At 37.5% G+C, this 12718-nt stretch overlaps 1 protein-coding gene across 6 annotated transcripts in view; it reads right to left on the bottom strand.

The window, feature by feature from the left end:
• Window positions 1-12718, bottom strand: part of brdt (bromodomain, testis-specific) — a 35429-nt gene that overhangs the window by 13337 nt on the left and 9374 nt on the right. For all 6 annotated transcript variants that reach the window (XM_051706449.1, XM_051706444.1, XM_051706447.1 and 3 more), the window contains exons 9-10: window positions 10624-10799; window positions 10033-10310 (exon numbers count right to left, since the gene is read on the bottom strand). In XM_051706449.1, coding sequence (XP_051562409.1) covers window positions 10033-10310; window positions 10624-10799 — 454 coding nt within the window. The remainder of the gene's footprint in view (window positions 1-10032; window positions 10311-10623; window positions 10800-12718) is intronic.

Below are 12718 nucleotides of genomic sequence, written 5' to 3'. Positions count from 1 at the left end.
CTACCTACTCGTTTTCCTCAGACAAAAATATAGCAAGTAACAGACAAGTATATGTCTTTGACATGAATGTTACAAGTAAACAGGTATTGCTTATTTGCCGCGTTTTAGCTTATAACTTTACGAAAAATAAACAGAACATAAAATATCACATACCATTACTTAGAGAATGCGATTATCTTTAAAACGAGTCCACACACAAAGTAATCAGATGCGTAAGATCATTAGATAACCCACACAAAAGTACAAGTGCACACAGCATCTGGCATCTTGCTATCTGGCTAAAAACATTTTAGCTTTCCTGGATCAGATGACGGCATCGGAGATGCTGTAGCGTCATGGAACACAGAACAAATCAGATTGGGTTCAGATCACTCCAAACAGTGGTGATAGTCCTCCATATTTGGGCAGAGAGTCATGTGATCAATCACTGTAATTACATATGGCCACCAGGAGTTGGCGCCAAGTACATGACACAGACTCAATGAGGACTTAACGGCACAGAATGAAACTCATTCTATGAAATCTCATTACTAAAATCATGTCGGCATGCTATGCAAACCTTTAGTCATTGTGTCTGCATGTGTAATTAGTTCTTATGTATAATTATGTTTTATTTGTTTGGAGGCTTTTGGACACAAGGATAAATTATTTTTGGAATGCTATAACTTTTGATTGCTTTGTTGTATCAACAAAATATTCAGTTAGAGACATGATTGGGAACAAAACAAGCAGTTTTTCGGAGACACCTCATTTACACCCTGAATGCCAAATCAGAAAAATAAGATGAGATAATTTTTGGCTCAGGTTTTTTGTGCGCGCGTGCATATGTGTGTTTGTGATTTTTCAGCAGTTTCTTAGGCTCAGAGCCTCAGAATGCATCAATTTATACATAACATTTTCATAAAAATTGGAAAAGTTTTCTTTAAAATGATAAACACTTCACCCTCGTTATTTTTGTCGAGTTATAAGCCTTTAAATTTGGGTAAGTCACTGAAACTGGAAATCTTTAAAAACACCAGAGCTTAAAGGGTTAATCTTCTTGAAAACTGTAAACACGGTCTCTATGGTGTTATGAAAATTCCTGTTTTGAGCGACTCGTCTCAAGAGAGACACTGTTCATTTCAATCAATGGCAGAAGGTGTGCGTATTCAGAAAGCAGTTTTGAAAACAATGGCTGTTTCTAAATTTCCATTCATTTTGTCTTGTGGACTTGTTTGACGTCATCATCACCCACTTCCAAAATAAGAAAATAGTAAAGGAGTTCTCCTTATGTGCTGCGAATCTACATATCGCAGCACATTTCAAAACTCGCATAGATGCGTTTTATGTCCTCAAGTATTCAGAGTTCTCTCTTTCAAGGTAGTTAGACAAGACTGATTTTAAGAACGAGAACGTGTTCTTTACATTAAGAAACACCCATTGTTTATTTTTGCAATTCCATTTGGTGGCACAGAAATGACATACTTCAGCTGTAATTAGCATCAGATTAAAATGATATTCCATGTATTCAAGCATTGCTAATCTACACAATAGTTCTCAACCATAGTTGCTGATAACAGTGTCTTCATGTTGAATAGTGTGACTCAAAGTCATTTATAATTGGCCCAATTTTGGCCTGTAGGCATTCTTCCAACAATTTCTAAAACTCTCATTTTATCCAATACAAATTTTTTGAAGAGATTTATAACATTAATTTCAAGTTAAGTAATTTTTATTTGTATAGTGCTTTTCACAACACACATTTCAAAGCAGCTTTACAGAAAATTACGCTTTAACAGCAAAAGCTGTAATATAGTAATGTTTTCGAGTCATTATAGAGCAGTTTTATATTAAATATAAAAAACCCACACACGATTGTAAATTGCGCCTTAAAATAAATAGAAAATTATATTTATATTTAGACCTCCAGAGAGCAAGCTTAGGCCGACTGTGTCAAGGAACACAAAACTCCATAAGATGTTGGTTAATTGAGAAAAAATAACCTTGGGGAAAACCAGGCTAACTGTGGGAGCCAGTTCCCCTCTGGCTAAACAGCATGAATATAATGCCAATATTAGTTATGTGTAGTACAAGTCAAGATTTAAAATTGGTAAACTAAGTGTTGGGGGGGGGGGGGGGGGGGTCAATGTTTAAACAAAAAGCTTTTGTATTAACTCTAAGATTAATGACTAAAGTCTTAGAATTCACATTCTTAACTACGGAAGTGCAAAAAGATGCACTGATTGACATTAAAGATGATCGGAGCACGTGAGTGATAGCAAAAGAACGGAGTATGTATTTAGTTTAGTTAAAAGTCCCTCGACATGTTGAATTCCTCGCACCTGCATGCCCAATCTTCAGAATCAACAGAAGCATGCAGCGTGGACAAACTATTCGCACAACCACAGCTCATCACGAGTCGCTGATAGCATGACACAGATCAGTTTAAGCAGTGCTGCAGTAGAGAGTCATGCAAGAAAACACATCTGCTTTCCATTGGTCATGCTGTGCAATTGAGCAGATGACAATCCACAGTTTCTTGTATTGTTAGTTGCTTTTTACACCTACTTGGTGTCAGGGCATTAAGCATTGTCATGCGCTTGTCCTTTGGACAAATTGGTCATTCACTTGTCCGAATAAAAAAGTAACTTGTTCAGAGAGAAAAAAGGACATTTCAGTTACATGTCAAAGTTTGTTGTATATTTTTATAAAATTATGACCAATGGCCAAACTAATAGTGCAATCAACAGAAATGTAAACTGCACTGGATGGAGGAGGCTACTGTCATATGAGAATTATTTTATATCACGTATGGTAGTCAAATAAAAGGAAAGCCTCCATCGCCACCATTGACAGCAGGGATGCTCATAGTTCTAAGAAATGAGAGCTACTTTTTCATCATGTTATTGCTGCAAGATCTTCAAAGTACAATAAAAGCTATACATTACCACAATACCAAAATTTCAGTAGGCTGTAGTGAAATTTGACAATTCTCAATACCAGCTTCAATACCACAACAAATAATAACACTAATTTGTAAAAACCTGAAATCATTCTTCCATAATTAAGTAATTATTCAAGACTAGTAAATAGTCAGAAATAAAATAATAAAAAACAGCATTGAACAGAAAAAAAAGTTTTTTTTAAAACAGCTTCAAAGGTTAAGGAAACGCAACATACTACTACTGGTCTTCACTGTATGATTATAATACATTAATACTTTTTAAAGCTACTAAAGTTACTCAGTCTACAGCAGTGAGTGTTTTCTCCTTTTCTTGTTATGGTTGTTTGATTAATATGACACACTACACTAGACGGCAGCAGGTCTTAGCTTACATTTACAAGTCTGACATTTTAATACAAATCCACTTTTTTCTCTGCTGTTTACATTCACTTTAGACATCACTCTCTGTATTTACATTAATACCACAAAACGCCTGTCTTTGAAGGAGTTTTTAAATGTATTTGACCGTTCAGGCACGCATTAGTGCAAGCATTCTCAGAACACACGGGCATGTTCAGCACACACACATACGCCGCCTGTCAATCATACAGGGCGCAGCTGTTACTAGATCGCTAGTGAATTATAAAATGTATGAAAATATGAACTAAGTAACACAGGCCTAGGCTATCACAAATATAGCCTGTTATTATTTCCATTATTGATGTTTTAATCATTCTGCTTGTCCGGTCGGGCAAGTAAAATTCTCTTTCACTTGCCCCTTCAAAAATACACTTATCCCAGATAAGCATTAATGTCGACCCCTGAGTGTAAATAAATAGTCAACCTGGCATAGGCTACACAGTCCTTAACACATACATACATACATACATACAAGACTGTGACTCTCAAATACAGGGTATGACACAGTGATTAAAAAGGAAAATGGCAGTTTATGTCAAACAGGTTGCAGACCCCTGCTGTACATCATTTAATGATAATTTTAAAGGCTTTGCAATGAAAACATCATAATGTACATAAGGGTGATAGATTTTTCGGTCTTAAAAATTTGATCGTTTAAGCTTATCGACAGTCGAATAATCAATTTCTGCAAAAACGCATTCAATAATCATGCCAGTAGATAAAAGACTGTCTACACCACTAGAGGGTGCACTACTGCTTGCACGCTGCATGTCAAGTCCCGTCAGACCTTATTCATGCGCCATGTTTGATTTTTAATGGGAATGACAATGAGGCTGTGAGGGATAGACTTACAGTCTCTTTAATGGGCTGTACTGCAGTTTAAAGTGTTTTTGGATCATTCCACTGAAAAAAATTGATAAAATATCTGTCCAAGAACATTCAATATAAAAAGAACTCCAGACAACATGAGCTGTGGAAAATCAGATGTGATCTAGCAGCTTTATACCGTTTGTGCCATTGAAGAGATGGTAAGTCTGTCCCTCACAGCCTTGTTGTCATTCCTATTAAAAATCATAGATGGTGCTAGCGTGAATAAGGTCTATTGGACCCTTTTCACAGACTGTGATAAATCTAGCAAACCTTTTAATATATGCAATTTTTCAATTATCAAGTATAAATTTATAACATTACACCTTGTAGTATATTAACATGGAATTAGTTTTTAAAAAACAAGTTACCGCAGCTGCAATGAGGTTTCTAATACAGCTGCTAAGGGAGTGACAGAAAATGTGGCCTCTTTCTTCAGAGTGCTGTAATCCACCTCTCTTCTAATTTTTCTTCTTTTCTTTTCTCCAGCACAAATCCATCTCTGCCCACGTCTTGATATAGCCTGTTTGTATGTACTGTATATTCCCTCACAAGTTTCATCGACACAAACTGCTGAAACAAGATAACCAACACTAACATATCATTTTGTTTTCTTTATTTAGAAAAAAGGAAACACTTTTAACAAGTTCGATCCAAAAATGTGATTAATCATGTTTGACTGTGTTTCTCCTGCTCTACCAATGCAATGGACTACTTGCACAACTGCTTCCACGTTCTAAGTAGTGTGGCTCAGGCGTTTCCGGTTACCGTGTTCAGCGCACCAACGTGCAGAGATTTATTCATGGGAGAGGCAGATTCTTTCTTTTTTTAATGGTGTCAGTTGATTAAATTAATAAATAATTTGACACCAACATGATGTCAATTTTATCATTTGCTAACATTTGCCTCCAATATATTTTTTTGCATTCCAAAAGTAGCTAAACTCAACTCCTGAATAATAAATCAAACTTATACCATGGGTCTGTTAAATGCTTGATTCTGATTGGTTGACGGACGTTCTAAGGTGTGCAATTCAAGTAAACGCACAGCTATAAAGTAGTTCCAGGTCTTGACCACATACAGTTGTGCTCAAAAGTTTGCATACCCTTGTAGAATTGGTAATATATGTACCATTTTTAAAGAAAACATGAGTGAGCAGGCAAACCATATTTCTTTTATTTCTTATGGGATTCATATTCAACTGTAGGTTATAACAGAATGGCACAAAACATGGCAACAAAAAAAAATTAAATGACCTCTGTTCAAAAGTCTGCATACCCTTAGTTCTTAATATTGTGTATTGCCCCCTTTAGCATCAATGACAGCGTGCAGTCTTTTGTAATAGTTGTCCATGAGGCCCCAAATTCTTGCAGGTGGTATAGCTGCACATTCGTCTTGGCAAAATGCCTCCAGGTCATGCAAAGTCTTTGGTCATCTTGCATGAACCGCACATTTGAGATCTCCCCATAGTGGCTCAATGATATTAAGGTCAGGAGACTTTGATGGCCACTCCAGAACCTTCACCTTTTTCTGCTGTAACCACTGGAGGGTCAACTTGGCCTTGTGCTTAGGGTCATTGTCGTGCTGGAAAGTCAATGAGCGTCTCATGCGCAACTTTCATGCAGAAGAATGCAAATTGTCTGTCAATATTTTCTGATAACATGCTGCATTCATCTTGCCATCAATTTTCACAAGATTCCCCGTGCCTTTTAGAGCTCACACACCCCCAAAACATCAGTGAGCCACCACCATGCTTCACCATGGGGATGGTATTCTTTTCACTATAGGCCTTGTTGACCCCTCTCCAAACACAGCACTTATGGTTGTGACCATAAAGTTCTATTTTGGTCTCGTCACTCCAAATTACAATGTGCCAGAAGCTATGAGGTGTGTCAAGGTGTTGTCGGGCATATTGTAACCAGGCTTTTTTGTGGCATTGGCGCAGTAAAGGCTTCTTTCTGGCAACTCGACCATGCGGCTAGTTTTTGTTCAAGTATCGTCGTATTGTGCTACTTGAAACAACCACACCGTCTTTTTCCAGAGCAGCCTGTATTTCTTCTGAGGTTACATGTGGGTTTTTCTTTGTATCCCAAACAATTCTTCTGGCAGTTGTGGCTGAAATCTTTCTTGGTCTACCTGACCTTGACTTGGTATCAAGAGATCCCCAAATTTTCCACTTCTTAAGTGACGGAACAGTACTGGCTGGCATTTTCAAGGGTTTGGATATCTTTTTATATCTTTTTCCATCTTTATAAAGTACCATTACCTTGTTACGCAGGTCTTTTGACAGTTCTTTTCTGCTCCCCATGGCTCAGTATCTAGCCTGCTCAGTGCATCCATGTGAGAGCTAACAAACTCATTGACTATTTATACACTGACACTAATTGCAATTTAAAAAGCCACAGGTGTGGGAAATTAACCTTTAATTGCCATTTAAAACTGTGTGTGTCACCTTGTGTGTCTGTAACAAGGCCAAACATTCAAGGGTATGTAAACATTTGATCAGGGCCATTTGGGTGATTTCTGTTACCATTATGATTTAAGAAGGAGCCAAACAACTATGTGGTGATAAATGGCTTCATATGATCACTATCCTTAAATAAAACAGTTTTTTTACATGATCAGTCATTTTCAAAATCAATGCCAAACTTTCACAATTTCTGCCAGGGTATGCAAACTTTTGAGCACAACTGTAACTGTTCCATATCACTTATTTCAAAGAGCCCTACAGGCTACCACAACAAAATAACCAGTTAAAACAAAGACATTAAAGTAAATCAGTTAATGTCAAACAATGTCTAAAATATCCTACATTTATTTCAATTTCGGTTAAAAAGATCCCTCGCACTCCCGTATCCCCAGCACTTACACGCTCACGCACGCACAGACTCGACCAACAAATAGAGCTGCACCCCCGCGACTTGATCAATACAACAATTTCTATTATCTGAAATAACTTAATATTTCAATGTAATTCACCCTAATCAGCATCCTTCGTCGCTAGTTCTAAAATGACGTTTTCGAATTAGCAAAGGCTTGAGCTGTATCAAAGCTAGATACACGTGATCGATACAATAGTTTCTATAATTATCTGAAATATCTCTGGGGAAAAACCCTCGCGCTCCCCCTCTCTTTACACACGTGTAAATGCACACACTTAAGGCCCAAATATACTCGTGAGAGTCGTCATGTCAGCGCACTCCTGCAGCTCAGTGGGGATGAAAAAAAAAGTTGTTAAGGTTTATAACTGGAATATGGTGACACATCTTGGCGATTTTGAAGCGATGTTACTTCTGACGAGAGCTGCAAGAAAAAGGTAATCCCTAAAGTGATATTTATTTGTTGAGTTTCTCTCTTTCGATCCCTCAAACACACACACACAAAACCTTATTACTTCTTATTAAGTCCTCGAGTAAAGCAGCATAATCCTCCATTGCTAGTTCTAACGTGACCTTTTTGAATTAGCAACGAAGGCTTGAGCTGTATTAAAGACGCTGAATCTGTGGCGGAAGAAAGTAATTCCTCTCATAACAGCGTTTTAGGAACGAAAACCAGAAAATGTCTTGAGATAAAGTCCTGAACGTTGTCTTGAGGTGTGGTAACCATGGTACAAGTGGAATAATTGACTCCGGCCTGTTGAATTGTTGAAAAATAATGCACAGCTGAGGCACAATGGTCATGACGCGCAGCGGCATTACCACCTCGGGTGTGCATTATTTTTCAACAATTCAACAGGCCGGAGTCAATTATTCCTTACATATACAGTATAACCTGCAGCAGTCTGGCTGCCTCATTAACACGAGTTCCATTCATTGATGATATTTCATACCAGTTGAGATTAAACAATAAATTCCACCATACAACAAATGCAAATAACTTTTCTTTGGATAAATGACCAAGATGTATTTATTTATAATCTTACTCAGACCATGCTTTAAAAATCACTCCGAACAGAATGAAGCAGCTGTGTTATCAAATTAAATAATTGCAAATATATTTAACCACACTACATTAATCTATTTCAAATGTTATAACTCATTATCTTTAGCAGCTATTACTTAGGCATTTGCATTTCAACATTTATCAATATATAGTACTTATCAGTGAAACAGCGACACAAAATAAAGATTAAAACTTACATTTAATAAAAACAGGTTGATGTATGTATCTCTCTCCCTTACACATGGAACATAGCAGTGACTGAAGCACGTAGTTGTTTAATTCAAAGAGCACCGCTAGTGCGGACACCCTTCGTCTCCTTCAACCTTTTGCGTTTCCAGCTTATCTGTGGTTAAATTTTTTTACTACAGTAACCATATTATAATCATGGCATTTGTAGTAAAATCAAAGTAACCACAAAATCAACATGGTTACTGTCATGGTTATAATATATATATAGTAGATCCATGGTTACTATTTGGAAATTACAATATTACTGTTGTAAAACCATGGTTAATTGTATCAAAACCATGAGTTCTGGCAAGAAAACCCTGGTGACAGCAGTCATGATTACTACAATATTACAATAGTAAAACCATGGTTAATTTTCTTTAGGGACCTGAATATATATAAACTTCTCTAATTACTAAATCAATATTTTAACTTAATACCTGCACTATTACGCTACATGCATCAACAAAGTGCATTTCAAACTCAACATATATTCAACATTCAGAAGCTGTACATCACTTCAGAAGGAACCTTACTATTAATATGGATACGAGAAGGATCCGGAATGTCACAACTTGAGTGTTTTAATCATACGCTGAAATCCCACATCTTCATCAATGGAGTATGGCAATATAACCTCATGGCAATGAACACTACAAGCATTTTAGTTATTGTTTCATGCATGTCTGAAATAACACCGAGTGCCTGCTGCGAGTGTGTGCATTTTCGGCTCACCTGCGGCTCTGTGTGCGCCGTGCTCCAACTTTCTCCGGGAGATATCGGCGTACATGATTAATCATATATCAATAGATTACCAGTATATGGCACTCGCGTCGAGCAATGTCTGCAAACAATGCTCGTTTTGTAAACTTTGACCATCGCTGTTGTAATTGACTGCAAAAAGACAATGTTCCCAGACAGGAGACTTGAATAACGCAGGAGGCTTCTCTATCAGCGTTTTCTCCACTTGCCATTTTCAACTACACACAACACTTGCCGAAAAGTGATGTCATCAAGTTGACCCACGTGAAACACAGAGCATATCCATCTACAGATCCATTCAGGTGCATTAGCGGTGGTTGTAACTGTACGTGTCTATTTGACGCTTCGTTTTCTTCTCCAAACCTTGTGCTCCAGATGCATCATTAAACTTGCCAATGCTTACCGAACCATGGGTGGCAAACCGTACGGTCTGTTTTTTTTTGTTTTTTATACTGAGAACCATTACAACCCTACAAATTATGTCAGAGTTTGTTGGAAAATCATACCAGACTGCTCAAACATTCCAAGGCCTGAATGTAAAACAGGCAATACACATTGGATAATTTGTTTTGTTATTTCTGTTGAGGAAAATGGAAAATCAGAACAATCATCCAAGTAGCCTGCTCTTTGTGTTTCTCATTGCTTTGTGCATCACCAAAGCTAAAAAAGTCCCTCTAAAAGGCTAAGACAAACTATAGTTCCCCATGTGTGAAAATGAAGAAAAGTAGTAGTTCAGAGTAAAAGTACCTAAAACTTTATTTCCTGCAGTGGGAAAGGGCCTTATGGCACACAGACAGACGAAATGCACTCTACACTTTAGTGCAAGCAGGCTTTTAGTACTAAACACAACAATTCAGATCTCAGATTTAAGAGATGTTAGTATTACTCACGGTCTGTTTCTTTTGGTTTCTTCCGAAGGCAACTAATGACATAGCACTCAAGAGCTCGAAGCGTTGAAGGTTTGAGCATCTCAAAGTCGATCTCGATCTCCTCAGGGTCTGTGTCCCTAAGCAGGGGCTCTCTTGCCTTGATGATGTGCACTACTTTGCCAAGTTTATCTCCAGGAAGCTTGTTAATGTCCAGACTCAGTCGCCGTTTCTCCTCATAAGACATGGGCAAAGCATTCATCTCTTCCTCAGAGTCATATGCTCTGCTCTCCTTGTTCCGTCTGAGGACAGAGGTGTGATTTTGATTTCTCAAGAATGTGTATTATTAAATGGCAACAGCTTATATCCAGGTGGGAATGGCCAGGGACTTCTTTATACAATTTTTAGGCCAAATTACAATATAGTGATTTTTGTTTTGCTTCAAGAACTGTGATCCACTGTGAGTGCCTTTTGAGTAAGCAGGAAAGACTCATGTTTCATTTAAAGCTTATTGCTGTAAAGCTCTTCTGAATTAAAATACAAATGGGAACAAGGCAATTTAACACACACACACACACACACACACACACACACACACACACACACACACCTTACCCTGATGACTTGCTGCTGTTGGACCTCCTCTGTATTTTTGCTGGTTTCTTCATTTCTTCACCTTTTCGCTTGGACTCCCTCTCCTTCTTTCTCTTCTTCTTGGACTTCTCTTTTTTCTTTGGTTTTAGGAGGGGTGTTTGCGTCAGTAACTGCAGCTGCTCCCGCACTGCTTTCAGCTGGTGAGTAAAGGGAAAAGTGGAATTACATAGGAGTACACAAAAAAAAACAAAAAAAAACTGAAAAGTTGACAGGAGTTGGGTTGTCACAATACCTTAATGTCTTGTGGTACAATACTAGCTAAACTATCATGGTACCTCAATGCTGTTTGAATAACGGGCAGAATGATGTAGCTAATCTGTTGTATTCACTCTTTACAGTTTCATACTATTATTATTATTTCTTTTATTGTATTAAATATTATATAAAAATAATTTATTCTCATTCATGCAGCATCGGAAGTCAGTCTGGTTAAACCCTTTCACAGAAAACTGAAGATAATACAATATTCCATCTGTGCCATTTTTAATTGTCTGTCCATGTACAAATGCATCAGATGGAGGTCTTTGGCCACTGTGTCTTTTACGCTGTTTTCTGCATCATGCACCATAAGCAATTAGTTTGAAAATGGGGTGTCAAGTTGCACCTTGTTTGAATAGGCCTTATTGCAGCACTGGGTCAAGATAAATACCGTTACCATTGTGCAAAAGCTGCGATTATTTCTTTAAACAAGGGATATCAAATATGGTAACAAGCATCCACGTAGACTGTTTGCCTCCTGAACGTATTACGTTTGACGCAGTGTTGAAACAATAGGAGGCATTTTATCACTGCACATGCTGAGTGAATAACAAGCCAAGAACGTGATTTGGCTAACTTATGAAAAGATGAGCGGGAGTGGTTCATCTCAACAACAAAGTTTGTCTGTAGAAGTGCAAAGTCCTGCAGACGATTTGGTACCTAAAAAAAACATCACCGCATGTGTGTGGAATTATTTTGGATTTCGAAGTTCCGATGTACTACAAAAGGCAAGTACTTTGTAAAACCTGCGAACGCCAACCTCGTGAGGCAACACAACCAACCTATATCAACACCTGAAGAACAACTCTATGAATGCATGGCTAAAAGATCCACCGATGAACACACTGCTTCATCGCAACCCCCGCAACTGACAGCCATGCAAACTTTAATTGCTTAAGCCTTTGAAAGTGTCACAACCTATGACAAAACTTCACGAAGGTACCGCGAAATAACAGACGCCATAACAAGGTACCTGGCTAAAGACATGGTGCCAGTTTACACACTCACAAAAGATGGTTTTAAAGATCTTATCCTAACGCTCGATAAAAGATACCACATTCCCTCTCTTACATTCTTTAATCAAGTTGCCATCCCATAACTGTATAATACGTGCAGGAAGAAGGTGGAAGCCGAGTTGAAAGATGTGGAATATTACGCGACAACAAGTGACATGTGCTCCAGCAGGACCACTGAACCATATCAAAGTCTCACTGTTCATTTCATCCGTGAGGATTTCGAATTAAAGAGTCATTGTTTACAAACATGACATTTGTAAACAAGGGAACGCTCACTTTCCCTTTGACCATACGGGAGAAAACATCACTTCTGGATTGAAAGATCCAGCTGGGGTCTGAACGAAGAAGGCCAGGTATGCATCACCACAGACAATGCAGCCAACATCATAAGGGCAATGGAAATAAATGGATGGACCAGGCTTCAGTGTTTTGGCCACAGACTCCATCTTGCGATCGGTAAGTTTTTAATTTATAAGTTTTATAATTGGATATTATTCATATAAAATACATGTCATTTGTTTTTAAAAAGACATTAGAAATGCACCAATATTAGATACTGGTAACACTACAGTTAAGTTCAAACTTTTAATATTAGTGTAAATAACTAACATGTAATAACAATAAATAATTCTAAAGCATTTGTTTAGCTTGGTTAATATTATTTTATTAATATTTTATATTTACTACACGTTTAACATTTCAAGTTGTATACATTAACATAATGTATTATGAACAAATATGAATTAATAATGAACAGTAGTGTATGTATAAATGAACATTAA

The sequence above is a fragment of the Myxocyprinus asiaticus genome, chromosome 9 (genome assembly GCF_019703515.2).
Source record: "Myxocyprinus asiaticus isolate MX2 ecotype Aquarium Trade chromosome 9, UBuf_Myxa_2, whole genome shotgun sequence".
NCBI lineage: Eukaryota > Metazoa > Chordata > Actinopteri > Cypriniformes > Catostomidae > Myxocyprinus > Myxocyprinus asiaticus.
The sequence above is the reverse complement of the archived record's forward strand: the minus strand, read 5'-3'. Positions and strand labels throughout refer to the sequence as shown.